Source organism: Corapipo altera, unplaced genomic scaffold (genome assembly GCF_003945725.1).
Source record: "Corapipo altera isolate COAL_440 unplaced genomic scaffold, ASM394572v1 61411, whole genome shotgun sequence".
NCBI lineage: Eukaryota > Metazoa > Chordata > Aves > Passeriformes > Pipridae > Corapipo > Corapipo altera.
Genome location: NW_020884875.1, coordinates 13,330,080 through 13,355,485, shown reverse-complemented (window position 1 = coordinate 13,355,485; position 25,406 = coordinate 13,330,080). Strand labels below are relative to the sequence as shown.

The 25,406-nt window shown below is 42.7% G+C and overlaps 2 protein-coding genes across 4 annotated transcripts; both read left to right on the top strand.

Annotated features, from left to right (window-relative positions):
* The first annotated feature begins 1,239 nt into the window (after positions 1-1,239).
* TMEM171 (transmembrane protein 171) lies at positions 1,240-16,557 on the top strand. 3 transcript variants are annotated; one of them, XM_027635041.1, is made up of 7 exons: positions 1,240-1,335; positions 1,651-1,858; positions 6,125-6,179; positions 6,693-6,775; positions 7,224-7,917; positions 9,624-9,765; positions 16,223-16,557. In XM_027635041.1, exons 5-7 carry the CDS (start codon positions 7,287-7,289, stop codon positions 16,449-16,451), a joined length of 1,002 nt encoding a protein of 333 aa, XP_027490842.1. In that variant the 5' UTR covers positions 1,240-1,335; positions 1,651-1,858; positions 6,125-6,179; positions 6,693-6,775; positions 7,224-7,286; the 3' UTR covers positions 16,452-16,557. The 3 variants fall into 3 exon arrangements, with proteins under 3 accessions (XP_027490842.1, XP_027490843.1, XP_027490845.1); XM_027635042.1 differs by having other exon boundaries at positions 1,651-1,696; positions 16,223-16,470; XM_027635044.1 differs by lacking the exon at positions 6,125-6,179 and having other exon boundaries at positions 16,223-16,470.
* Positions 16,558-23,149: 6,592 nt separating this feature from the next.
* On the top strand, positions 23,150-24,948 carry TMEM174 (transmembrane protein 174). Its single transcript, XM_027634970.1, has 2 exons — positions 23,150-23,863; positions 24,811-24,948. The coding sequence occupies exons 1-2, from the start codon at positions 23,232-23,234 to the stop codon at positions 24,905-24,907; spliced, it is 729 nt and encodes a 242-aa protein (XP_027490771.1). The 5' UTR covers positions 23,150-23,231; the 3' UTR covers positions 24,908-24,948.
* Positions 24,949-25,406: the final 458 nt, after the last annotated feature.

Here is a 25,406-nt window from a genome sequence, read left to right as displayed (position 1 = left end):
TCTTTCATTCTCTTTGGGCTTTTTTTAAATGCCCTGGTTTTTTCTTCATTGAAATATTTTCCTCACTACAGAACACAAGAATTGTTACTTCCCAGTCTCTCCTTACCATGAGACCCTTCACAGCAGTATCAGAAGTGTTTCATAACTGAAGTCACCTTCCAGTCGGTGGTAGCTGAGTCGGGACATAAAACCGTTGAGATACCAAAGGGTCACTAACACTCAGGAACATACAGCTCTGGAGAGCTTGAAGTCTTCTACTCCATTACAAGCTCCTTCCTACACCCAATGTATACTTTCATATGCTCCTTGGTTATCAATTCAATTCCAAGTTTTGCTTAGTTCTCTACCCAAATTCAGATTGCCTTCAAAAACCTATATGTACTATTTCCTCCCAGTCTTACCATGTAGCCAAACTATCTCCCTGTCAAGCAAGACTTTAATCCACTCTCCTTTCCTCCTGACATCTATTTTCTGGGCATCACTCTATCCCTGTCCTGGCTCATCTTGTTTTGACTTGCATAAACTCACTCAAACTATTTCCCCCACACTTCACTGGCTACCAGGCTGCCACTAACCAGCTGGGCAAGATTTAGTCCCAGTGTCGTTCACCCATTGTCCTACCGCTGCTACACCACTTACAAGCGGCACATCCTGATCTTTCTTCCCTGGCTCCTTGTCCTCTCACACAGCTGTTTATTACATGTCACAGCTCTCTTGTCTCAACTTCCAAAAGTTGAGCCAGCTTCTTCCTCCATGCTGCCTATACCTAGCAAGAAGGAATCTTCTCCCGTTTCCACTGGCTACACTGAAAGAAAACTGTCATATGTAGGCTCTGCCTGTCTTTAATGCCTAGCAAGTTCCCAAGTGTGCGGAAGCAAGGCAAACATTGGTAAGTCTAAAGTGACGAGAAAAAGAAGGGCTCCTGAAGTCGGAGACGTGGCACTACCTCCCTCAGAGGGCTGCTCACCTACCTTACCTCGAAGCCACAGTATTTCAGGGGCACCCTAGGCCTTTCTACGTACACAAGACTCCAGCGGTGCCTGCCACAGGCCTGCGACCTGCACCCGTGCTCCGGCACACCACCCTCGCGATGTCGCAGCCGGGCAGCGTACACAACCCCCCGGGGCCAGCTCGCAGCCCGCTGGGCGGATCCCGCCACCCCTCCGGGCCGGCCGGGGCCGCCGCCGGGCGGGGCGCTGGGCACGGGGGAGGCGGTGCTGCTGCTGCGCCGCCGCTGCCCCGGGCGGCTCGGCCTGGCCCTGCCCCGAGCTGCCGGGCGCAGGTGCTTAAATAGCGGCGCCGGCTGCGCTGCCGCGTCCTTCGCGCCGCGGGAAGGTAAGAGGGGGTCGGGCAAGGGACCTCTTCGCAGGCCGCCTTTGCCCGCGCCGCCCGGGGAGGCCGCGGGGCCCTGCGGCTGTTCCGCCATGGCAGGGCGGGCTGGGGACAGTCGGGTCCCGGGGCGTTGGGGACGGTCCGTCCCGGCTGTGGGGGCAGCCCGGGAGAGCGGTGAGAGGGGCCGCGGGGGGCGGGGGCGGGCGCCACCGGGGCGGCTCGTCCTCCGTCTGCCCCCGGCGAGGGGCTGTGGCGGGCGAGCGGGGTCGTGCCGCGTCTCCCACCCGCCGCCATTCCCGTGTTTTCACTCTCCTGCAGGGTGCGAGCGGAGCTGCCCCCGACCGGAGTCTGAATTATCAGGAGCGTAAGTGTCCGGTCTTCTTCCTGGAGAGCCCACGGCTCCCCATACTGCTTCCACAGTGAGCTTTACGCCATCTCTGTGAGAGGATGGAATATCTCTGAAGGCTATTCTGCTGACACATAGTGTTCTCGTGGCTGATGCTGGCATACGACTGGGAGTGCACAGGTGAGGAGGCTCAGATGCTGCTCCCTCGCGGAGAGGTGGTGGACAGGCTGCCCTGCCCCACTCCTTGCTCCTGGATGATGCACGGGAGGAGGGGTGTACCATGGAATGCTGCCTTTCCTAGGTGGAGTAGAGCTTACTTGCTTGTCCATTAAGTTGTCTGTGGCTTAATGCCCCAGGCCAGCCTCAAGAAGCTGGGACAGGATGGCTTCAGGTAGCTTCAGGTAGCTTTTGGAGCCCTACATCTCCCTGATGGTCTCTATGGTCTGTCCTGTGCATCAGAGATCTGTAAGTCTCTTTGTCTTGTGCCTTTTGCTGCTTTGAGGTACATCAGCCCTATGGGACAGAATTCCCATAACTGATCTGTCTTGTGTTACCTGTTTGAAAAATGTCAGCTCTGGCTTTAACTGTGTCTACCTTCTCCCCAGTCTCCCTGCAGGTACTCTAGAAAATAGGAGATGCTTTACCATGGCTCTTGTGTGCCACTAGTGTGTCACATAAAAAGCATCCCACCCACAAGCATGGAGCTAATCTTTGAATCTAGGTGCTGTCCTAGTTGCCTGCATGGCATCCAACCATCAGGTTACCAAGCTTTGTTTTGCAAGCTCCTCACTGTTTGGGATCCTTGCATCCAGCTGAGGCATCAGTATTCTTCCCTGATGAAGTGAGTGAGGAACATATGTGGATCAGCTTTTACTGTAGCTGCTTTTCTCTTGAAGGCCAAAGAGACAGGAGTTGGCAGCTTTGCAGAATGCAGTTCTGTCTAGCACAGATCAAAATCCCTGACAGTGCTGGTTTGTGGTGAGAAGGATCCCTGGATCCCTGGGGCACATGTGTCTGGAAACTGGCAGGATCCCACTTTCTGGAATTTCCTACTGCAACTGTTTTCTAGCACTTCTCTAGACACTGACTCCTGCCCCACCTGCAAGTCATAGGTCATAGCACAGCATTACCCTTCCTATACTGTGAGCTGAAACAATGATTTTGTCAACCTGGATGGGCAGAGTTTCTGGGGCAGAGTTTCCCTCCTTAGTAATCTTTACGCACAGTAATCTTCCTCCTAGGATATCAGAGTTGTATATTCTGTGATGTAAGAGCATTGTCAAGCACTGATTAGAGACTGCATGCATAAGAGATCAAATTGGATGTATTTGACGTCTCAGAACTTGTTAGAGTATGTAGTCTTAATGTTGCTTGAAAGCAGAAAACTGAAAGTACATCCTTTGAGCATCTCCCCCTAGTTCTTCAAATAAGTTCCTCCATGGGGAGGGAAGAGTGTGGGGATGAAGGTTGCACATTCCAATTTAGTTTAATCAGCTGTACTCATTGATGGGTGTCTCTGCTGAATGTCAGGTTAAGAGTCCAGTCCAGGGGGAAACTGTGTGTAAAGAACAGAAAATGGTGTGGGTATGGAGGCAGATGAGAACAAAGAAGGAAATTTGGCACAAGGAATGAGAAGAAGTAGGGAGCCGTTCATGTTTTGACATGGAAGTTAAACTGAATGAAGTCAAGAGAATTTTTCCTTACGGGTAGCTTGACCTATAAGGAATCGTGATTTAATTTGAAACCTGGGAAGAAAAATAAACGAAGACATGACAAAAAATAATCACGCAGTGGCAACTTCCCAATAGCAGTTCAAACTTTGGAAAAAGTGAAAAACTTGAAGTCCTTGAAAACGATGGCTTGAAAATTCTACTGGGATTTCCATTGTGGACTACAGCTGACAGGGTATTATAGTTTTTGAAATAGCAATACAGACTAGACCTGATCCTTCTGCATGAAAGTATTTGTATGCTTTTGCAAGCAAAAAGAGGGAGAACTGGGCCTAGTCTGGGAAGCATAAAAAACAGAGGGTTAGCAGTGTTGTAATTCTTCCAGTGCCTTTTTTTTTTTCTTTTTAATTCTGTGTTCCTGAATTCATAATGTCTGCATGAGGCTATCACATTCCATATAAGTAAGAGGAAAGTAAATTTATAGCCCTGCTGTTTGCAGTGGAAATCTTGGACAATAGGACTCTTTTGTCCTCTGAAGGCTGAAGAAGAATTGTGTTAGAAATGTTTTCAAATTCTTGAAGTTGTCCATAATGTGAAAGTTGTAATACAACTGTTACACACAGAAGTGGTAAGAAGTTGTGATGTTATTTCCTGTTCCATATACCTGGCATGGGCCTGACTTAGAAAAAGGTAAAGCACTATATCTTTTAAGTTAAGCTTATAACCAGACTTCCTTTACCAGCTATGTTTCCAATTCCCTTTTCCCCATAGGGTAAATTCCCCTATATCAATATGCCTGTGGGGATATCAGATCTAGTGGAAATATTTCAAGCACACAGTCAATTTAAGGCTTACTTCTTTGTTAAGATACTTTTTATTGAAACGCAAGAAATAAAGCTTAATCTTACGTGGGGTTTTCTGTTTAAATTTCATGATAGTGCAAATGAAAATTAGTCCTCTCTTGGATTTTGCAGCACAAAATCTGTGGCTTTCATCTTCAAAGCCACAACAGACTGTTCTAAATGTTCCTTCTTTTGTGGCCTGAAAGAATTGAAAAAATATGCACAAGCTTAATTTCTAATGTGTGTTTTAACTTAATCTCATAACAACAAGATTGGTGGAAGAGAAGCAGGCGCTCTGTTGGAGTAACAAGAACAAATCTCTAGATTTTTCTTTTTAAGGGCTATACATTTGTATTTACTTCTTCTTCTCCCCTTCACATTCTTTTCTTTTTTCCTAATTTACTTGTACTTATGTCCATGTTTTCTTCCCTAAAGGGAACTGCAAAGAAAGGCTTTAGAGTTCTGTCTAATTATAATGTGTTGTTGTTATAATGGTTAATGTGCCTCAGCAGAAAAATATCTCAAGACAATTGTGTCTGGAACTGGGTTTTGTTGGGATTTTTTTTTTTGGTGTTTTTTTTTTGTCTATGTGTGTTTCAGAGGCCCTTTAGTCAGTTTTGTGTATTTTTTGGTAAGTCAGTAAATCTCAGCCACCTCGGATAATTTATGAGAATAGGGAAAACTTCTAGACAGGAAGGAGCATATGCAGTTATCAGAAACAATTTTATTAACTTAGGAAAGACCACTGTAATCAAGGAAGGGTGACCAACCCAATCCGTTTTCTCTCCTCAGAAGAAGAGCCTTCAGACTGACTATAGCTCGTGCAGTATTGAAAGTGTGCTGAGGTAAAGGTCTTCCATTTGAAATCAATCAGAATTTCTGTAATTTCTTTTTTTTTTGTGACAAGCTGTCCTATCTTTAGTGCTCTTTATAACCAATTTTTTTCCCCGGTGTGTATCTGACTCTTCTACCAAGGGAGCCTCAGTTAGCAGTTTTTCAGATCAATCTTAGTAGAGGGGTAGGCTGAATTCAGAAACACTTTGCAGACATAGTTTACCAATTAAGTGATCACAGTAATGGAACACATTAAGGGAAGGTCCTTCAGTTTTACTATTCAAGATAGCCAGATAGGAGATTTTGTTGCTTCCTGGAGTGGCCTTCTTTCTGTGTTTCCTTACCTGTCAAGTCTTGTGCTTACTGTGCCTTTTACCTGCGTGATATGCTCTGCCTTCTCCTGTGCTGTTGGTGGACCTCGTTTGGTGTTCAACAGTAAAACCTGTTGTAACTTCATCATTCGTGCGTCTGCTCAGCCAATTCTTTATTTGGATTCTGCTCTTACAAGTGGCTAAGTAGTGACTGAATAGATTTCCTTGCATTGCAGATAAATAATTATATATTTGAGTGACTAGGGGGTTTTATGGTTGTGTTTTGTTTTCATCCCAGTGGGGCGCTTCAGTTACTGGGGAGTGACACAAAAAGCATGTTGTGGCTGACGGGTATTCAACAGTTTTCTTCCAGGAATCTCATGATACTTTGTTTTTCTTGTGGAATAACTGTTGGTGAGGCATATGTAAGGAGGATCCAATCTAATTGGACTTTTTTTAGCTTCCAGTCATCTGAATTAGTAGCAGGGCAGTGGAAGCTGGTAGAGAAAAGGCTGAAGGTTAACTAACAAACAGCAGTAACTAAGTCAGTTTCCTGCTTCCATCTGTGACAAACTTCACCAGTCCCTATATATATCCTTCCTCATATGTCTAATTCATAGGTGAAATTCTCTGTCACAGGAGACTGCTGGTAAGGGGAAGAGGGCAGTGGTAAAACAGTGCAGCATGAGCATGCTTAGATACTTCCTACACTTGGTGTGGAATGGCTTTTTTCATGGTTTATCCATGAGACTTTTCTTTTCTGTAGTCTGAACTTCCCCTGTGTTTCAGGTTGGCTTTTGATGGATGGTAGCCAAGATCTCCGTGGTTGCTATTCACCATGGAGGTGAGTACAGACGTTCATCTGAGCCCTGTAGTCCAGTGTGTCACAGCAACACAAACTTCCTTGTCAGTAATGGCAGAATTTTTACGTTTTTTTCCCTAGACCTTACTGAATGGAACTCTCTTCTAACTTTCAGTCAGGCTTTCCCAGCTGCAGTTTACCCACATCCAGCAGATTTGTTATCCATAGTACCATATGGGCTGTTATTGGCCTCAACACTATTTTCTGTTTTCTTCTACTTTACTTCTGAATCTAGATTCTTGTGGGCTCACAAGCCTTCTGCAAGCTGCCTTTGTTAATTTCTTTTTAAAAATTTTTGGAACACAGACAAAGGATTCAGAAGTAGGGGAAGTTGAAGTGTAGCGGCACTGTGCTTACTAACTCTAACTATGGAATCAGTGAGAGTTGAACTACATGGTATTTATAATGTGGGGGGTTTGGGGGTTGGTGGTTTTTTGGTCATTTCAGAACAGAATGAAAAATCTTCTCTATGCTTACTTTTTTGCAACTGTATAGGACAGGAAGCTTATTTAAGAAGAGAAACAGAAAGGACTTTATTACCTGTAGAAGGAGAAGCAAGACTTATGTGCTTTGAAAAGGTATGGTTAAAAAGTCCAATAGTCATTGCTTATTTGCAGTAGGATACTGTCTTTCAAAAGCTGTCACTCCCTGCTGGTCACAGAAGTTTCCTATAGCTTTCTGTTTTCGAGGGAAAAGCTAACCTGTGCTTGTTCCAAATTTTCAGCCTTTGAAAATAATGTCCCCTTAATCATAAGACTGTTTCTCCAAAGAAACAATTCATTTAGCTGTGCAACAGCAATTACAGTTGATTTAAGTATAACTGTAAAGCAAGTTCAGTCTTTTTATTGGCATTTAACATCAGCAGACTTGATTAGGCCCTGTAATCCATAGTGGAGGTACTACAAAAGAGGAAGTACAGGAGAGTATACAATAAAAGCTGAGTAGCAAATTTCGAAGTAGAAAATATAATGTAGCTAGTCTCGCTGAGTTTTTTTTCTTTTGTTTTGTGTATTTTCATGTTCACAGATCTGCTGTAGTTTGCTGCCATTTAATGCTAACAACTCATCTGCTTGAAGAGATTCTGTTGTAATGTATCCAGTGGCTGTTCCTGCACCAGGAGGTGAAGGAAATAACGGACAGCATGGGAAACTTATTTTTTTCCTTTTTGTTTTTGGAGCTGTGTTGCTGTGCGCTGGATTCCTGCTTTCAGTCTTTATTCTCCAGTCATGCCCATCCGGAACCTTTAGTGACTGTAATGAGGTCCTTAAGGCTGCTGGGCCAGTGCTGGCTGTAACTGGACTGGTTTGTGTTTTGCTGGCACGATCAAGGGCCAGGATGTATATGAGACAAAGACAATTGCAAAATGAGCAGGTGTACAGCCTTGTTTTTTGCCATGGGAACTGTCAGTTTGCCCAATTTCTCATATTTGGATTCCTGTTTTTAACTAGTGGAATGCTAATTAGCATCCTGGGAATTTGGGTTCCTGGTTGCAGCCCTGGCTGGCATACCATACAGTTCAACCACACCGGCAGTTCTGATGTGAACCTCCAGGGCTGTGGATTCCTGTCACTTCAAATCATGGGACCTTTGATTGTGCTCACTGGGTTGTGTTTCTTCGTGATAGCTCACGTTAAAAAGAAACAAAACTTAAATCTCAACCACGAATCTTGTGAAAGTGAAGAACATCCTCAGAGCCCTGAAACTTTTCATGTTACAGTAGGTGGGTAAATAATGTTGGAACTTTATATTTGAGAGTTAGTAGGGATTTTTTCTCACTAATTATTTATCTCTGAATATTACTTATTTGAGCTCTAGGCATTTCAGTTCTGGCATTTCAAGCCAGCCAAAACAGAAAAATGTTGCTTTGTCTCATATGTTTTCTGTATGTTCAGTTCAGCTACCTTTCTCACAAAAGGAAAACCCCTCCTTTGGCGTAAAAAAGAAGGTCTGACTGACTGTGTAAAGAAAGCAACATAACATGACACAAATGAGTCCAATCCCAATTCCTTTCTCAAAGGATGTAGTTGACACTGCAGATCACAGGTCTAATGAATTCTGTGACTGTATTTAAGATTTCTTTTAGCCTTGAGCCTCTGACCCCTTAAACAGAAGAATCTGATTCATAAGCAGTGTATTGTATTTTTTTTTAAATTGCAGCCATATCTTCTATCCGTCAGAGATATAATTGCAAGATGCCTCAATTAATTGCACAGTATTTGAGCAAATGTGGTGTGTTAGCAGAGAATAATACTCTGTATGTAGCACTGGTTTAATGCCCAATGAATACATTCCATGTGTAGGTTGTTCTGATAATTCTGATTACTCTGATTATTGTAATAAACTCACTGATTAATTAAAAGTCAGTCACTGCTTGGCTGTCATCTGATTGACTGAACTTGAAATCCATAATGAAATTCAAGCCTATTTATAGACCTGTAACCTGGTGACCTTTAGGAAACAGGAGGCTTTGAAGTCAGTTTTCCAGCCACCAGGATAAAGCAGTAGGAAGGAATTCAGATTGTCTTTTAAGGCAAGAAAGCGAAATTAGTGGGTTCCTTTTATACTTCAGTCAGGAAAAGTAAAACTGAAAGGCTGAGGGTAGAGGTCTGATTTACGGTGTTGTTCTGGAACAGCAGTGACTTTGTTAGAAAACACTGCCTACCTCACAAATCAAGAATTTTGATGCCCTCTGAACTGTCCCAGCACACAAATTACAAAGGAAGAAAGGGTGCCAGGCAGCTTTGAATGTTTATGTAAATTATGCCAGCTCACTGACTGATACAAACTTTGTTTTTTAAAAAAAAGTTTCAAACTTTTCAATTCTGAAGTTGCAATTGGCAGATATGCTGTATAGTATACTTAATAGCAAACTGTGTATCAATAGTCCTGGTTGTGGTTGTTGTTCCTTGATCTGCAAGTAATTCAGTAGAGATACTGTCAAGGCGCACAAAATCAGTCATCGGAACCATTAATGACTTGAATTCTTTCATTATAACACTACAGTAGATGTGCAGAAACTTAGACTGACCTATTTTAGACACGTGAGGAAAACTAAATGCTTGCCTACCCTTAAAATGAGCCAGCAGTAACTGTGCTTTGCACTTTCAGTTTCTGAAGACAGACAACAGTGTTTGTGTCTCTTAGCTAGATGGAACTGTCCCCCTCCCCAGAAATTTAATTTTTTTTAGAAATTTAATTTTCTAAATTAAATCTTTCATTTATGAATATGCTGCATCTTTATTTTTCAATGATTTTGGTTTTGAATGTACCTCTGGCATTCTCTACTAGCCTAGAATATAACAATTCTGTATGCGGGATCATTGCACTCTATCTTAAAAGGAAGGCAAGTACAAATTCTAAGATACTGTTAAAGTAACCAGTGGTGCTCAGTTTTTCAGAGGTAGTAATTGGTGTTTTTAATTCTAGGTGATGCTGTAATGGTATTCCCACCCCCACCACCTCCTTATTTTGCTGACCCTATGTCACCAACTGTGACACATTGTCTTATGTCGAGTGTTTTGCCTGCAAGTGAAAATCCTCCACCGTATCACTCTATCTTCACTAATGGGTAAGACTGTGTTCTTCTCTGTCTTTGGAAATCTGAGCTGTTTCTCAAGGTATCCGAGATCATGATCTTATATAATCACTGTGAATTAACTACTAGCCATGACAAAGTTTTCTAGTGCATAACTCAGTTTACTTCAGCTACATTACTTGAATTGGCATTAAAACATTGTAATATACAAGAGGAATTACAAACTGCAGAGTGTCCTTTATGAGGATTAAACTCTTACCAGTTTATTATGATTGGAAAGAGTGTCTGAAGTGAGAACAAAGTCTTAGATCAGTGGCCCTTAGAGTAGATTTCTTCCACAGATTGTCCAAGAGAAGATGCCCTTGGCAGCAGTGCTTCAATGGCATGATATCCACATTGCCATATTTTAGAAGCCTCTGTAGAACCAGTGCAGCAAGCCCTTCATGACATCTACCCACAATCAGTTCATCTGTCAGTGTGCTCAGTTCTCCTGTGTCCCTTATCTCACTGCTTGAGGCAGTGAGACCTGCTGTGCTGGTCTGCCTTGTTCCTACCCCAGCAGTGTGTCGAGATCAAAGGATACTTTGATATTGCAGGAACAACCAGAGAGCTGATAAGGGAGGTTGCAAAGCCAACTTCATCTCAAGATGATGTACCTTACCTATGCAGCCATTCTTTAAATACATTTTGTATAGCTGATGTGCTAGATGCTGCCACCACCAAGCTCAGGGATTAGGAGCTGCCAAATTGCTTGTTGGAGCAAGTCTAGAGAAAGCCACCAAGTTTGTTATAGAGGTCTGGAGTATCTCTCCTTTGAGAAAACGCTGAGAGAATTGGATTTGTTCAGCCTGGAAAAGAGAAAGCTTCAGGGTGACCTAATTGCAGCTTTCCAGTATCTGAAGGGAGCCTACAAGATGGAGGGGGACTTCTTACAGGAGCATGTAGTGACAGGACAAGGAGGAGTGATTTCAGATTTCAGATTGAAAGAGTAGATTTAGATTAGATATTAGGAAGAAATTCTTTACTGTGAGGGTGGTAAAGCCCTGAAGAGGTTGCCCAGAGAAGCTGTGAATGTCCTATCCCTGGAAGTGTTTAATGCCAGATTGGATGGAGTTCTGAGCAAACTGGTCTAGTGAAAGATATCCCTATCCATGGCACAGTGGGACTGGAACTAGATGATCTTTCAAATCCAGACCATTCTGTGATTCCATGGTTTAGTTTTGGACCCCTCATGACAAGAAAAATACTAAGGTGCTAGAACATGGTGAGATGAGAGAAGGGCTTCAAAGCTCATGAAGGGTCTGAAGCACAAATCCTCTGAGGAGTGACTGAGGGAGTGGGAGTCTTTCAGTCTGGAGAAAAGGAGGCTCAAGGGGATACCATATTGTTCTCTCAACTACCTGAAAGGAGGTTTTGGCAAGGTGAAGGTCAGCCTCCTCTACCAGGTAACAAGTGACTGGATAAGAGGAAATGATATCAGGTTGTGCTAGGGGAGGTTTATCTTAGCTGTATGTTAGGAAACCTTTTCACAGAAAGGTTTGTAAAGCGTTGGAACAAACTGCTCAGTAAAGCTGTGGAGTCGCCATCCCCTGAAGTGTTGGAAAATCCTGTGGATATGGTTTAATAGTGAGGACATGGTTTAATGGTGATAGTGCTAGGTTGGACCGTCAGTTGGACCTGACAGTCTTGAAGTTTTTTTCCAAACTTAACAATTCTGTTATTCTAAGAGCCCCAGCTACCTAGCTGTATCCAGTCATAGTAGTTGATGGACTGCTACTTTAAGAACTTTCCACTGTGCTCCAGATTTTTCCACTCACATGAGGCAGTGTGTTCCGTGACCAGCTGTGCCAACTATGTGCCTGATGTCAGTGGTACTTCAAAATTCTAGTGCTAATCTTCTTTTAAAGCAAGCAAGCACAAACCCTTTCCCTGCCTGAAGGCCTAAATGCCATTGTAAAGGGATGCTTGTGTTAGCACTGGTGTTTATTCTTGTTACCACACTTAGTACAGACATGTCTGAGGGGTTTTTTGGGGGTTTTTTTTAGCAATTCTTTGAAGTATACCTGGTGGATTGTTGAGGTTCAGCTTCGCTGCGTGAGCGACTCAGTTCTCTAGTCAATCACCCTCAACAAGCTCATTGTACTATCTTGTTTTGTAGTGTCCTCCTCCAAACTCATTCTCCCCATCAGTACTGGAGACAGCAAATGTCTCCTTCTGTTGCTGTTAGCACAACCCAGACTGGAGTTCTGCCTTTTGTCAAAATCGCTTTCTTCTTTATTAACACAGAATAATTCATTCATTCATGGCCAGTCTTCGTGAACAAAGATTCCGGAAAGGTCTTTACCCTTCGAGCCTGTGCAGTGGATTTTTTAGGTGAGACACAGTGTGCGCTGAGCTGAGCCCACCCTTTAATCCTAAGGTTCATCTGCCAGGGCTGAGCGAGCTTGGACGGTGGCAGTGAGGTCCTCAGGACGTAGGTTTGTTTAGAGTGACCTTTTCTTAGATGGATGGCCTTACAGGGCTGACGAGCTCCATCTGCCCGGAGAAGTTCCCTGACCAGGAATCGAAACCGGGCCGCAGCGGGGAGAGTGCTGCATCCTAACCACTAGGCCACCAGGGAACTCCCACATAGAATAAACACCTCTATAAAAAAACCAAACAAACAAACAAAAACAAACAAACAAAAAACCACAACCTTACTCACTCTTCCTTGCTACCAGTATAACACTCTAGTGCATGGGGGGACTGGTCCCCAAACAAAAAAAAAGAAAAATGAGCATATTCATATCACCTAGGGAAGGGAGATACTCAGTGTTTCGTTTCCATGGGCTGAGGTTGTCCAGCTTGAGGTTGATGACTTGTGTTGAGGGTTGCAATGCCTGTTAAGGCCTAGCTATACACACAATTCATTCAGTTTACTGCTTTTCCACCTAAATTGCTGTAGAGAGAGTTCTTTTTGTACTAAGCTCATGAGAGTCTGTTGATTACTCAGTGCCTACCTGCCAATTCAGGATGACAAGGGTAGATGTAGGGATGAGAAGATGTCAGAATTGATAGAACAAAAGTGTTTTGTTGAAGACAGCAGCTCTTATGACCAGGCATGAATTGTTGTGTGAAGAAGCATTTTATTTTGTTCAGTATAGAAGTTTTTGCCTGTTCTCAGGTTGCAAGTGAAATATATCAGCTCTTGGAGTTATACTAATACAATCAGAGGATAGAGCAATAGAAGAGCCAGTAAGCTCCTGCTGCTGAAAAAGAAAATTTACATGACATAACTGTTCTTCTTGGGCAGAGTGAAGGTGTCCACAGCTGGATGGTGCTTCATACCAGCTGCTGCTACTGCTGGAGTTAGGCACCACACTGAGCCTGTCTGTGCTACAACTCCAGCATGTGCTGTAACTCCCTTCTGACATGTTCACTGATATATGTAGAAAGCAAATGGTTGTGTGTGAAGAAATTACTTGTCCTGAGTGTGAACCTAGACCTGCTGTGGAGTTTCAAGCAGCTGAGAGAGTGACTTTTGTACCACCTGTCTGAAAAAGTACAGTCTGGATCCCTTTCCCCACCCACGGCGTGGGGTGGCCCAGTTCTAGTTCCGTTTCCATCTGAAGAACCATTGTGACGCTTTGAGGGATGGGGAAAGGGAACTGCAGGGGTTTCTCAGGGGTCTTTTCAGGCCCTGAGCCTGGAGGGGAGAGGTGCTCCCCCCTCCCCCCCCGCACATGGCCCCATGGCCGGCACGGAGACAGGACACAGGACATCGGGCGTGGAGAGGAGGCAAGAGAGAGTTTATTGTGGGGGATGTTACATTTATAGGGTTTAGGAGGATTCACAGAGTAACCAATTAGAAGTCTCAAGGGGTTTACAGGAACACCCAGTCACAGGAAGGGCTCAGGACACCTTCCCAGGACATTCCTGCATGGATAACATGGGGGGTGCTGGGAGGAAGAAGCATGTGTTTGCAAAGAGGACCACCAAAAGCCATTTTAAGACATGTTTAAACCACAGTTTTCCCATATAATGCAGGTTTAGTGCTACAGTGCAGTGCAGAAAACTGAGAGCCACAAGTTCTCTCTATCCTGCAATTTCAGGCTCTGAGTTCAGATGTAGGTTGCCTGCCATGTGCTTGGTAAAATGTGCAAGATTCATAGCATCCTAGTATATCCTGAGTTGGAAGGGACCAGCAAGGATCATTGAGTCTGGCTCCTGGCCCTGCACAGGACAGCCTCAAGAATCACATAATGTGTCTGAGAGTGTTGCCCAAATGCTTCTTGAACTCAGACAGGCTTGGTGCTGTGACTGCTTCCCTGGTGAGCCTGTTCCAGGGTGAAAACCTTTAGCTTATACTCAGCCTAAACCTCCCCTGACACAACTTCAGGCCTCTGGTCCTGTCACTGGTCACCACAGAGAAGAGATCAGTGCCTGTCCCTCCTCTTCCTCTCATAAGGAAGTTGTAGACTGCAATGACGTCTCCCCTCAGTCTCCTCTCCTCCAGGCTGAACAGACCAAGTGACCTCAGCTGCTCCTCATACAGCTTCCCCTCAAGGCCCTTCACCATCTTTGTTGCCCTCCTTGGGACACTCTCTAAGAGCTCAATATCTTTCTTATATTGTGGTGCCCAAAACTGCACACAACAGTCAAGGTGAGACTACTCCAGTGCAGAGCAGGACAATCCCCTCCCTCGACCAGCTGGTGATGCTTTGCCTGATGCCCCCACAAGGTTGGCCACACAGTCCTTTTCTGCAGTGTTGCTTGGAAAGGGATTATCAAGGGGTGTGAAAGAACTCAAAGAGCGCATCCTGCACTGAAAAAAGTCAAACAAAGGGTGGTGAGAGAATGGCAAAAAATCTAGTTCCTCAGACTTTTTGTGAGCCCTCCCTGCTGGTGCACAGAGCAGGAAAGAGAGCTGACATACCAATCAACCTCTCTTTCCTTCATCAATTCTACAAAATCTTCTCCAGCTGGATCAACTGTCTCAACACAGAAATATTCAGTTTTGGTGCTCTGAACTTTGTGTGATCCAGTCAACATTGTTGATTGCCTGTCTGGACTTCTCTGTCTTGTGAGCATATATACAAAGAGGCAGTTTGTTCAGACAGTGTCTAGTGGAGTGCATAAAACACCTCAACATTGAATGCAGAAACCCAGAATCTCTGACCTTCTGCTTTGGTGTTCTGTGACTGGGGGTTCTCTAGCTGTTGCCCTTCCATGTTCCCCAGTGTCCTCACAGAGACCCTCTGAGTTGATACCACTTCTGGGTTTTTCATTCAGTCCTGCTCTGTCATTGCTCAGCACTTGCTGGCAGACAGGGCATCTTGAATAGTGCAAATTGTTTCCCAAGTGCTTTAATAGAAGAGAAGCAATGGCCTCATTGCTCATAACATAGTGCCATGGTTGAAGATCCCAAATATGGCAGGGTATAGTATTTCATATATGGATGGCTACTAGGCAAAGGTGATTTGCCTCTTCAGTCCATTGCCTGGTGTTCTGTCAGCAAGTGCTGTGGTGAAGGCTGTGCTGGATGAGAAAGCTTGTAGTAAGCTGAGTCATGGTCTGATCCCAGAATTATTTTTTTTTTATTACTGCAATCTGTTACATAGCACCTCATCATTTGTCTTTTAGTATTTCTGTCTCTATTAAACACGCACGCTCACTGATTCATCCCAGCACTGAAGATGAGGTGACTATGCCCTGTATTCTGGCTCCTCACTCAGTATTGGTACAGATGCATGCACAAAGGCAAGAGTCAGCTCTGGGAACGAGGCATGAGGAGAGAGGAGCTCTCTTTCCTTAGAAAGCAGCTGAAGCAATGTGCTGAGGGCAAGATGAGCAGGGTATCAGAACAATGTGGGTTCAACCAGTTTGGATTCAGTTGTGATCGTCAGAAGAGGACAGTGAATACTTGGCTGCCTGCCTTGAATGTCACTGGGAACTTTGCAATCTGGTCATGTCCGGTTTCTTCTGTTTCTCCAGCTCTGAGCAGGAATATGACTCCTTATGTCTGTCATGGATTGCTGGAATGCCTAGTAAAAGTTTCAGATGGCCTTTCATGCGAGATTTCAAATTACTCAGGATTGTGATTTTTGTGATGCAGTTCTAAGTCTAGTAACTGTCTTTCATAAGGGAAGGGGACAGTATGTATGTAATATACTACAAAAGGGAAGATACTTTAGGAGCTATGGATCAGAAGGAGATTTAATAAGATTGTGAGATAGCACTGCCAAAAGCAGCTAATGCCCATAAGCCAGGCTGTGACTGGTGATTTGAGAGGTTAGAAGGGAGCTTGTTTTGCCCTTCCCCTCTGAAATAACAGAATTTTCATATGAGTCATAATGTAGCCCACCAAATGAACTCCTAATTCTTGTACAAGTTCTTTGCTTCAGGGATTTTTAGGAAGTGTGTGCATACATGTATGTTTATATAAGTCAAGTAGAATTTCACTCACTGTAGATAAATGAATTATGCTAATACACAGTTTTGTGTTTTATAGAGCACAGCTTGCAGATGATGAAAGAATGGTTGCTGTTAGAGACTATGAAACCATATGTACAATTTCTGGAAGCAGCTCACCTGCAGATATTTTACCAATGCTATACCTCTGCTCTGAATCTCCTCCAAAATATGAAGAAAAAGCATCAATAACAAATAATGAATATTCACCATCTTCTTCCTCATCTTTTTCATCTATTTCCATAGCCACATCTGACATCAGCTCATAGAAGACTGTCAGTTGACTTAATTTTTAAATTAAATTGTACACAGAGATTTACAATTTTGAATTTATTTACATTTTGTAATAAAAGCAATAATGTTGGTTGCGTCTAATCTTTCATCAAGAAGAAAAATGAATTTGGATTTCAAGAAATAACAGATAATGCTAGGCTTCTGCTAAAGTAGTCTGAAGGGAGTTCACTGCAGGAATGTTAAACACTCATCTGGTTCTGTTACAGCTTCAGTTTCTATTTTTAATTGTTCTTTTTATAATGAAGGCGTTAAGTAGAGACCAACTTTTTTGATTATTTTAATTAAATCTGTTTGGAGCTTCAAAAAAAGAGAAATAATTGGAAAGTGTTTTCATTTCTATTTTTGCATGACTTTTGTGGAAAATAGTGGTTTGCGAAGTTATTGACTTTGTAAGTATTCTGAGACCATTCGCAAATAAGGATGTTTAAGCTTGGTACCAGAGATGCTGTGAAGAACTTAAATGGTTACATTTTGTTCTGCCCGGTAACAAACACTCCATAGCTTTATTTAGACTGTCTCTGGTCCTTATGTAAGTATAATCCCTGTGAAAATCAGTTTTAGCTACAGTTAAGAGCCCAAAGGCAACCCTGAAGATAGTTAATAGGCTAACAGTTTAACTGTGGTAATGACTGATTTCAGGGGGATTATACTGCAGTTTTTTATCATTATTCATGGTTTATACAGGGAGCACTGTGCTTGTTGTGTGAGAGTGAGAGCCACAAAGCAATGGTATCTTCCAGGTGCAGACATTACTTACCAGCAGATGCAGGAGAGACAGTTCCGTGGAAACACATGCAACAGATGTTTTTAACCAACACAGCACTTGACAGACCCTTCAGAAATACAGCCCTCTTTGCTTCTCCGTCCCTCTGCAGCCCCTAGGTTAGTGGTAGCAGCCTGTCCTCCGGCTGGAGGTTCTAGTATCGTGGTTGCTTGCACCTGTTCTTGAGCAGAAGGGTTTGCTTGTAGCAGGTAATCTTGGACATTTTACAACTTACTCTGAACCCTGATTGAGAAAAACAGACATGATTCTGTGCCCAGAAAAAGAAGTGACAAGGCTAATCTTTAGGCTTGGTTCAGAATGATGAACTTGCCATCATTAAAACATCTCACTAGAGTGATGTCTGTATTGTTCAGCTGAGTCTCTGAACACCTGCATGCTTTGGGACCTCACCTACACCTCAAACTTGTATTCTACCTTGCTGAATCTGGCTGTAACAGAATGCCAAACTATGAATTAAGCATTCGAATTCCCTCCTGTGCCTAGCGAAAGGTGGTTACCTTGTGTCATCCTTCTGTGAATGTGCCCCTCACCTGCTGAGTGCTTTAGAGAGATGTTCAGGAGCTCCTGCATTTGCCTTTTCCAACTCTGTGTTGTTCACTCAGTCATGCTAGAGCAGCTCTTTGTGTAGCCACACAAAACCAAACCAGCCAGCAAGAGGTATATTTAGCCAGCAATAGAGCTGAGGGGCTTATGCACGCAAAGTAATGAGCAAACACAGCACAAAGAGGGATTTTGTATGTGGGAGCTGATTAAACTGGCATGACTCAGCCATGGGAAATGTCTGTATGAAAAAAGGGAATCCACAAAAGCCAGTAGGCATATTGTCCTCTTTTCTCTCAAATGTTTCTTACCTAGTGAGTTTTTCAAGGATGCTGCTCCTTATATGCCATCTGCAATACCAGCTATGGTTTGCCATCTTTTTGATTATTCTTTTTTTAGCTTTTGTTTGACCTGTTTTAACAGTGATGCCTGCTGCTGTGCATGATTTGTGCATACAAAGCCTTGCACATGTCGAAGGAGCCTGTGTATCTCTGGATTTCTCATGCTATTCTATAACAAGGACAGAAGCTGGGATATTTTACCTGAAAGATATCATGCAACTAAGACCTATGTTGGGTTTGTGCTGTTGTCTGGAGCACTCATTTTCTCAAAAGGCTTACCATCAAAAAAGTGTTTAAACAAATCTTGAAATATGTCACCATCTTTAAAAAAAAATACAGTTGCAAAAAGTATTAACCTTTTTTGCTGCCTGCAACCTGCTGAGTTGGTTGTTCCCAAGATGCACCCAAGAGACCAGACAAATCGAGTAGTATATGTTGACTCAGCTGAGTCCTCTGTAAAAGCGACATGATCTTCTTGTTTTTCTTCAAGATCGTTGTGTTTTGATCATCTACTGCAGAGTCTTCAGTGTGGATCACTTTATTTCTAAAAAAGCAGTCTTCACAGAAAGCACGGTTTAGAAAGCTGCTGACCTGACTTCAGACTCAGCACCTGAGTTTCCTGTGAAGGCTAGGTGTTACCTCTGAGAACAATGATTGAAAACTGAATTTCTTTCTGTATAATTTTGAGAAGATGCTTACGAAATATTTCAATGTGTAGCTGTATAAGCATCTTCTACTTTTGACTTGAAGAATCATTACTTGAACACTCAGAGGATGTGCTGGGTGCATCTCCATAAAGTGCTCAGCACTGAGGGAGTTAACATAGCCAGTGCAACAGTATTTGCCTACTGTGTTTTTGAAATCTTGCAGCAAGGTCAGAAAATGTGAGTAAGGGGCTAAGCAGATCTGCCTTCAGCACTGAAGACTACCACTGTAGTGAACAGCATTAGAGGGAGGAATTTTTGGTGTGGGGAGTAGGAGTGAAATGTCTATATTAGAAAGGAAGCAACTCCTTGTAAAATTATAAAAGTAGCTTAAAATAATATGGAATAGCCTTTTTATTGAGGAAATGAGATACTTTACTGTCACACTAATGGTGCTATAACCCTCTTTCTGTCCTAAGGTTAGCTGAAGTGTTTGACATACAAATGCTAGGGAGCAAATCAAGTTGGTTACTGATTCACACTTACTTAAACAAGCAAAGTGGGAGGTAAGGGTTGCTTATCCTTTCTGAGTGAAGTTAAGGTCTCTCTTGCTGCCAGCACTGACATTGCTCTGCTTCTGACTGCAGCACTGCAATCCTTTGAATATGAGAAGAATTCACAAAAATATAATTAATGCCTTTTCTCTAGGAGTCTTTCTTCCTGAATCACCAGCAACAGAAAAAAAATGAACAGTTAACTCATCTGAAAAACTGAGTTTGCACAGATCTTTGTAATGTTGCTATGTTTTCAGGACAATGACACTCCCTGGATTGCACCCACCCCACCCTTGCCCTTTGTGTTGGTGTATCCATTTATCCCTTTTCCATCCTATCTCTTCAGAGTCATGACTTCTAAGTCCAATCCCTCCACAATTCTGCAGTGAATGTGCCAGACTTCATCTAGATCAGTGCTCCTCCCTCTATCACACATGCATATATCTGAATAGTTAAGTATGGAAATACTTTCAATTTGGTGTGCCTGCCGACAAGATTTCCCTGGAGCACATAAAACTACCTTGCAGGTAAACATAGTTGTGGGCAGCTGGCTGAACCTGCTCCTCTCAATTTGTTTTTGCTTTGGTGCTGGCAGTGCGGTAGTTCAAAGCCCTGGAGTGCAAGGCCCACTTGTGGTGGTTCTTCATATGCTGGCCTTACACATATTATTTGTATTTTCCACTAAAGATGCCATATGCAGTTGCCTTTCTCTAGGAAAAAATCTTACTAAGTCAAGTCATTGGCTCTTTGATCTCGCTGCAATTGAATGTTTCATTATGGAGTGATAATTTGTACCTGCTCATTTTTAAGCCAGTCGGTGTGCAATACCACATGTTATGTGGCTTCATTTGCATGTCCTTTGACTAAGTCCCTGCCTACGTTACAGGCGTGTGAGAGAATAAAACCTTACTACAACAGGCTGATAGCATGTACAACTGTGTAAAAGTAAGTAACAGAAGGAGAGAAGAAAAGAGTTAAGTGAGGGCCTCTGAGTGTATACTGGGGTGGCTCTTGAAACAGGTTAGAGAACTGAGGACCTACAGAGCACCTGCTTCCAGCAGCAAACACTGCAGGAGAAGTCTGCATTGGTGATAGAAAATTACATAGAAGAACAGAAGGCAAAGCAGTGCATGTGTTGAGGGGTAAGGTGTGAAGCAGATAAGAACAAAACTGTGGTGAGATCTGAAAATGGCACTCATTCTGAAAAACCTCACTCTGACCAATTTCCTAGGTTCCACAAACCATTTTGTTTAGGAGTTATTCAAGGTAAAAGGGGATGCATATAGTAAATCAGCATCTTTAAGTGAGTTCCCAGAACACACACTTACTGGCAAAGAGAAGTACTGGCCTTAAAAAAATCAGTGTGATCCAGTAATCTCTTAAGACCTTGACAGCTGCCTAAATGCAGCATTAGCATTGTCTGGGGAAATAATCGGAGAAGGCTTAGAGGAAACTATATCTTACAAAGAGAGGGCAGTTTACAGAGAAAGTAATTTTAATGTGTCACAGAAATTTCACAGAATATTCTGATTTGGAAGGGACCCGCAAGGATTATTGAGTCCAGTTCTTAAGTGAATGGCCCACACAGGGATCAAACACACAACCTTGGTGTTACTAGCACCATGCTATAAGCAACTGAGCTAATCTCGGGTTAGATTCTACTGCACCAAATGGAAAGTGTTTTCCATCCTATTTTCAAAGTTCCAGTGGCAAGTAACCTGGGAAAGAAAAAAAAGAAACCTGTATTCTCCATCTCTACTGTGCACTTGCTCAACAATCATGAAGTCATGTCCTAGACCAGAGGCAAAGAGAGAGGCGAGGGGGTGATGCAACACCCAACCTGGAAAATTCTGATTCCAGACAGCATCTAAGGACCATTGCGTAGGATTGAGGAAGTTCTTCAGCACAATCCCTTGCAAATAGCAGTTGCAGAGTTCTTGAATGAATGAGAGGAAAAAGGTGACAATACATCTGTATATTCTATTAGTAAGAGAGCCATTATAATATAATATAGTGCTGCTTTTAAAAGGTTGTTGGAAAACCTGGAAGATTCAGCAGTGGTAAGAATGATTCATGGTATGGAAAAACCTGATTTTCAAAGAGCAGTCACGGAAGTTCATTCCATTAAGTTTAACAAACATAAGTTTAAAGATTGCTTAAATTTTGGCTATAATTACCAATACAAGGACAGCTTGTCTAGTATTTCAGCACTTTCTAATTTAGTTATCATATGAAACCACTGCATTGCAAGCCTGAACTCTTTGCTCCGTAAGAGGTGCAGAGAATCCTGACTGGACTTGGTACTGTGGGAAAAGCTGGTCTTGAGTATATTTGTCAAAGAATTTGCTGGCACCCTGGATAGTGGAAGAAACATAATATTGACTTTGGAAACTTCACAGATGTTTTCTGAAGGAATCCAGCACTAATATTCCTCAAGGTCTATCTGCTAACAAATGAGAAAGACACATCTTAATTGCATTCAGCAATGGGGTTCAGTTCTGAAGGTGCCAAATTTGGTGGGCAGCCTCTTTCAGAAGAGAGCTGTTGTCACACTCTGTGATAGGAATGCACAGTAGACTAAAGGCACCTTTACTGACTTTGAAGAAGCAGGCTGGAAGGTCAATTTTCTAGTTCTAGAGCTATTTTTGTCTTAAAAATCTCAGGATAAGCTTGCTTCCCCAGAGTTGCTGGTAGCAGGAAATAGTATTATGGGTTCTACTGCCTGAGTAGTAATCAATGTCCTGTGTATAGTCCTCTGCCATGCTAGTCAAACAGATCAAGTTGTTGGAGATTTTCTTCCTTAAGGAATTGTACAAAGACATTCTACCATAACCCTCCAACAGCAATTACTTTGGTCTGAAACTCTTAGGAAACAGAAAATCCCCAAATTCAGTTAATCTTCCTGCTTAATATATGGCACATAAATTCAGCAGAACAATTCATTGTGATGTGAAAAAGTATTCAAGGTACTTCTGAGTACAGGATAAGATCCCTTTCTCTACCAGGTTTAGCATTACAGGAGATGTTTTCCCATTCCTGCAGTGATGTGCTATTCAGGGTATGTAGGCATTAATCTATATAAACTCTGAGGAAGGGGTGGAGATCCCACAACCAAAAACGTCCACAATTAAGGGGAAATTACAGGGCAGTTATGCTACCTTCAAGCAGCTGGAAAGCTTTGGTTGGCTTGAAATAACATTTCTCCCATAACCAGCAACTCTTCCAGGTTTTTCAGTGCTCACCACCCTGTTGCTGCTTACCCTCCCATCCCCCCTGGTGGTTGCCCCAGCAAAATATCAGAAAGGCTACTTTGATATTTTTTTAAACCATGGAAGCTCTGAACTGCAGAACCAGCTGCAAAAGAGGTCCAGGCATAGCTATTAATGTCACACTTCAGAGCACAGCAAAGCATTCCTGGCAATGGCCATGCGTTCTCCTGCAGAAAATGGAGCTGGAAGTGGAGAGCTAGAATTGCCACACTGCTGTTGACTAAACAGATGCTGTCCATATGTTGGATGCATCAGCTAGCTGGGGCCTAGGAAAAGCTGCAGTAGTTCTGGCTTCCCTTTTCCCCCATCCAGCGTGGGCACAGTAAGTATCACAGGTGCTAACTTAAAGAAGAGGATAAACAAAGGGATAAGCAGCCATTCAAGGGTGAAACCATTTCGGAAGCGATGGTGGTAATTCAAGAAATTTTTAGCAATGGCTTCAGGCTTCACTTCACAGACCTTTATTCTCCTAAGCAAAGTTTATTCTTTCACATGATGGACTCTGTTAACCATACACACACAAAGTTCTTGTATAACTAACCTGAACCTTCGACTTTAAATGCTCTGCCAAGTCCCTTACAAGTCCCCTTTCTCTTGAGGCAGAAGATACATTATACTCAGTAATGGAGCAAAACAACAACAGTGTAGAAGATTTCTCCTTGAATGTCTTTTCTGTTACTCCTTGTCAGACAAACAGATCTGATGCCCTGGTGTCAGACGGGGATAAAGCTGGCACCACTCTGCTCTTTTCAGGTGTGTTTTTGGGACTGGTGGGGATCACTTTCACCGTGATGGGATGGATAAAATACGATGGCATTACTCACCTGGAATGGACTCAGTTATTAGGACCTATTCTGCTGTCTGTTGGGGTGACTTTTATTCTGATTGCTGTTTGCAAATTTAACATGCTCACATGCAAGCCCTGTAAAGAAAGAGAGGAAAATATGTCAGACCTCGACCAGACTACAAGCGGGCAGTCCTTTGTCTTCACCGGCATTAACCAGCCTATAACTTTTCATGGTGCCACAGTGGTACAGTACATCCCTCCACCGTACCCGTCCCAGGAAGGCATTCCTGTGAGTCCCAGCTACCTTCACCCAGTGCTTAGCTGCTGCAGTGCTGTTTCCTCCAGTGCCTCTCCAGTTCCCACCCCAGGCTCTCCTCACTTCTGCCCTGCTTACCCTCTGGATAACCTGGCTTTTACTGGAGATGAGAACTACACCACTTATCCTGCAGAGAATACCAGGAATCACAGGTACATCTTCTGAAATGCCTTAGCATGTTTGGACACAGGCTTCTGAGTATTTTAAGTACTATGTGTGGTTTCATAGGAAACAAGAGCTAGTCTAGGGTATTTTCCTTTCTCAGATTTTTTTTGTCTTTGTTAGAAATTCTTCACAAGTAAAGAGTAAGGAGGCATACTTTTCTTGAAAGTATTTTTGTCTAATTTAAATTCACTTTCAATTTTCTATTAAATCTCTTGGTTTTTTGAAGATACTAGTATATGCTGATACTATATATGCTCCTGTCTGTGGACATTTTTTTAATGCTTATCTTACTACCTTTAGGTTATTCTATGTACAGCCAGAGGCTTTCACTCAAACGCTATCAAACACATGAGTCAGCACGCAAAGAGCATTTCTGCAACAATGCAGTAATCAGTCTGGTACCAGATGCTCTCCCTCCTGAATATGCCTGGTGACAACATGCTCCTTTTGTACTGTAGAAACCTTCCAGCTCTTACTCTTTTACTAGATTTGAGGCATAAACCAGATCACTAATATTACACAGCAGTATGAAACTTCTTAAACTGTATACAAAATAATTTTATATAGTTCTTTCCTCTAAGGAAAAATATTCTGATTACAGGAATTACTCAGAATTATATCCTTCCTAGAACATGAGTCACTTTTAGTTCATTTATCAAAGCCTGTTTGAAAAACTGCTGACTGCCTCATCCTCAGCAACATAGTGACAGGCACAGGCAGGATGAAGACAAAGGTCACCTCCTGGCATGTTTATACTTCACAAAAAGAACAGAGCAAACAGCAGAATCTCAGTAAAACTTCGTCTCATAGCATTTTCTCAAGAAGCCAGGAAGTACTTCACCCAGATAAGGCTATCAGGATGAAGCACTGAGGTTACTCGTATGCTTTGTGTTTGGTAAATTCTTTTTGCATCTGCTCCTCTTCCTCTTTTCAGGTCAGAGGACAGTTCTGATGAGCCAGAAGAACTGGGGGAAGACTGTAATAACTTGTCACCTCCACCTTATGAGGAAATATACCCACTGTCTTCATGAAATCACCATGGGCAACAGATGACAATTCTAAGAAATGCCAACATGAATCCCAGAAAATCTTTTCTTTAAGCACTTGTGTGATAAGCAAGTGTGAGCAAGATCTTGGTATTGATACACAGTTCAGTATCACTGAAGATATTTATCCAATCCCTTCTTTTTCTCTGTCAAAATTCATTAGCCCTTTGTAATGCAGTTTAAAGCAGAGCTATTAATTATTTAATAGCAAAACTATTAATAGCAAAGCTATTAAACTCAGGGATCTAAGTCCCTATTAGAAGCTTATAAGTCCCCAGTATGAAGCTTGATTATAAGTCCCCAGTATGAAGCTTGATTTTTAGACGTGCTGAAACCAGTATGAACTGTGAATGCACAAGGTGCTTGTGGAAGGTCATGATTGCTCCTGGACATTCAGCATCACTCGAAAACATTTGACTTATTCTTGATATATTTTTACTCTTGATTGCTTGGGAAACTTCAAAAGTGCTCAAGTGTCTGATCC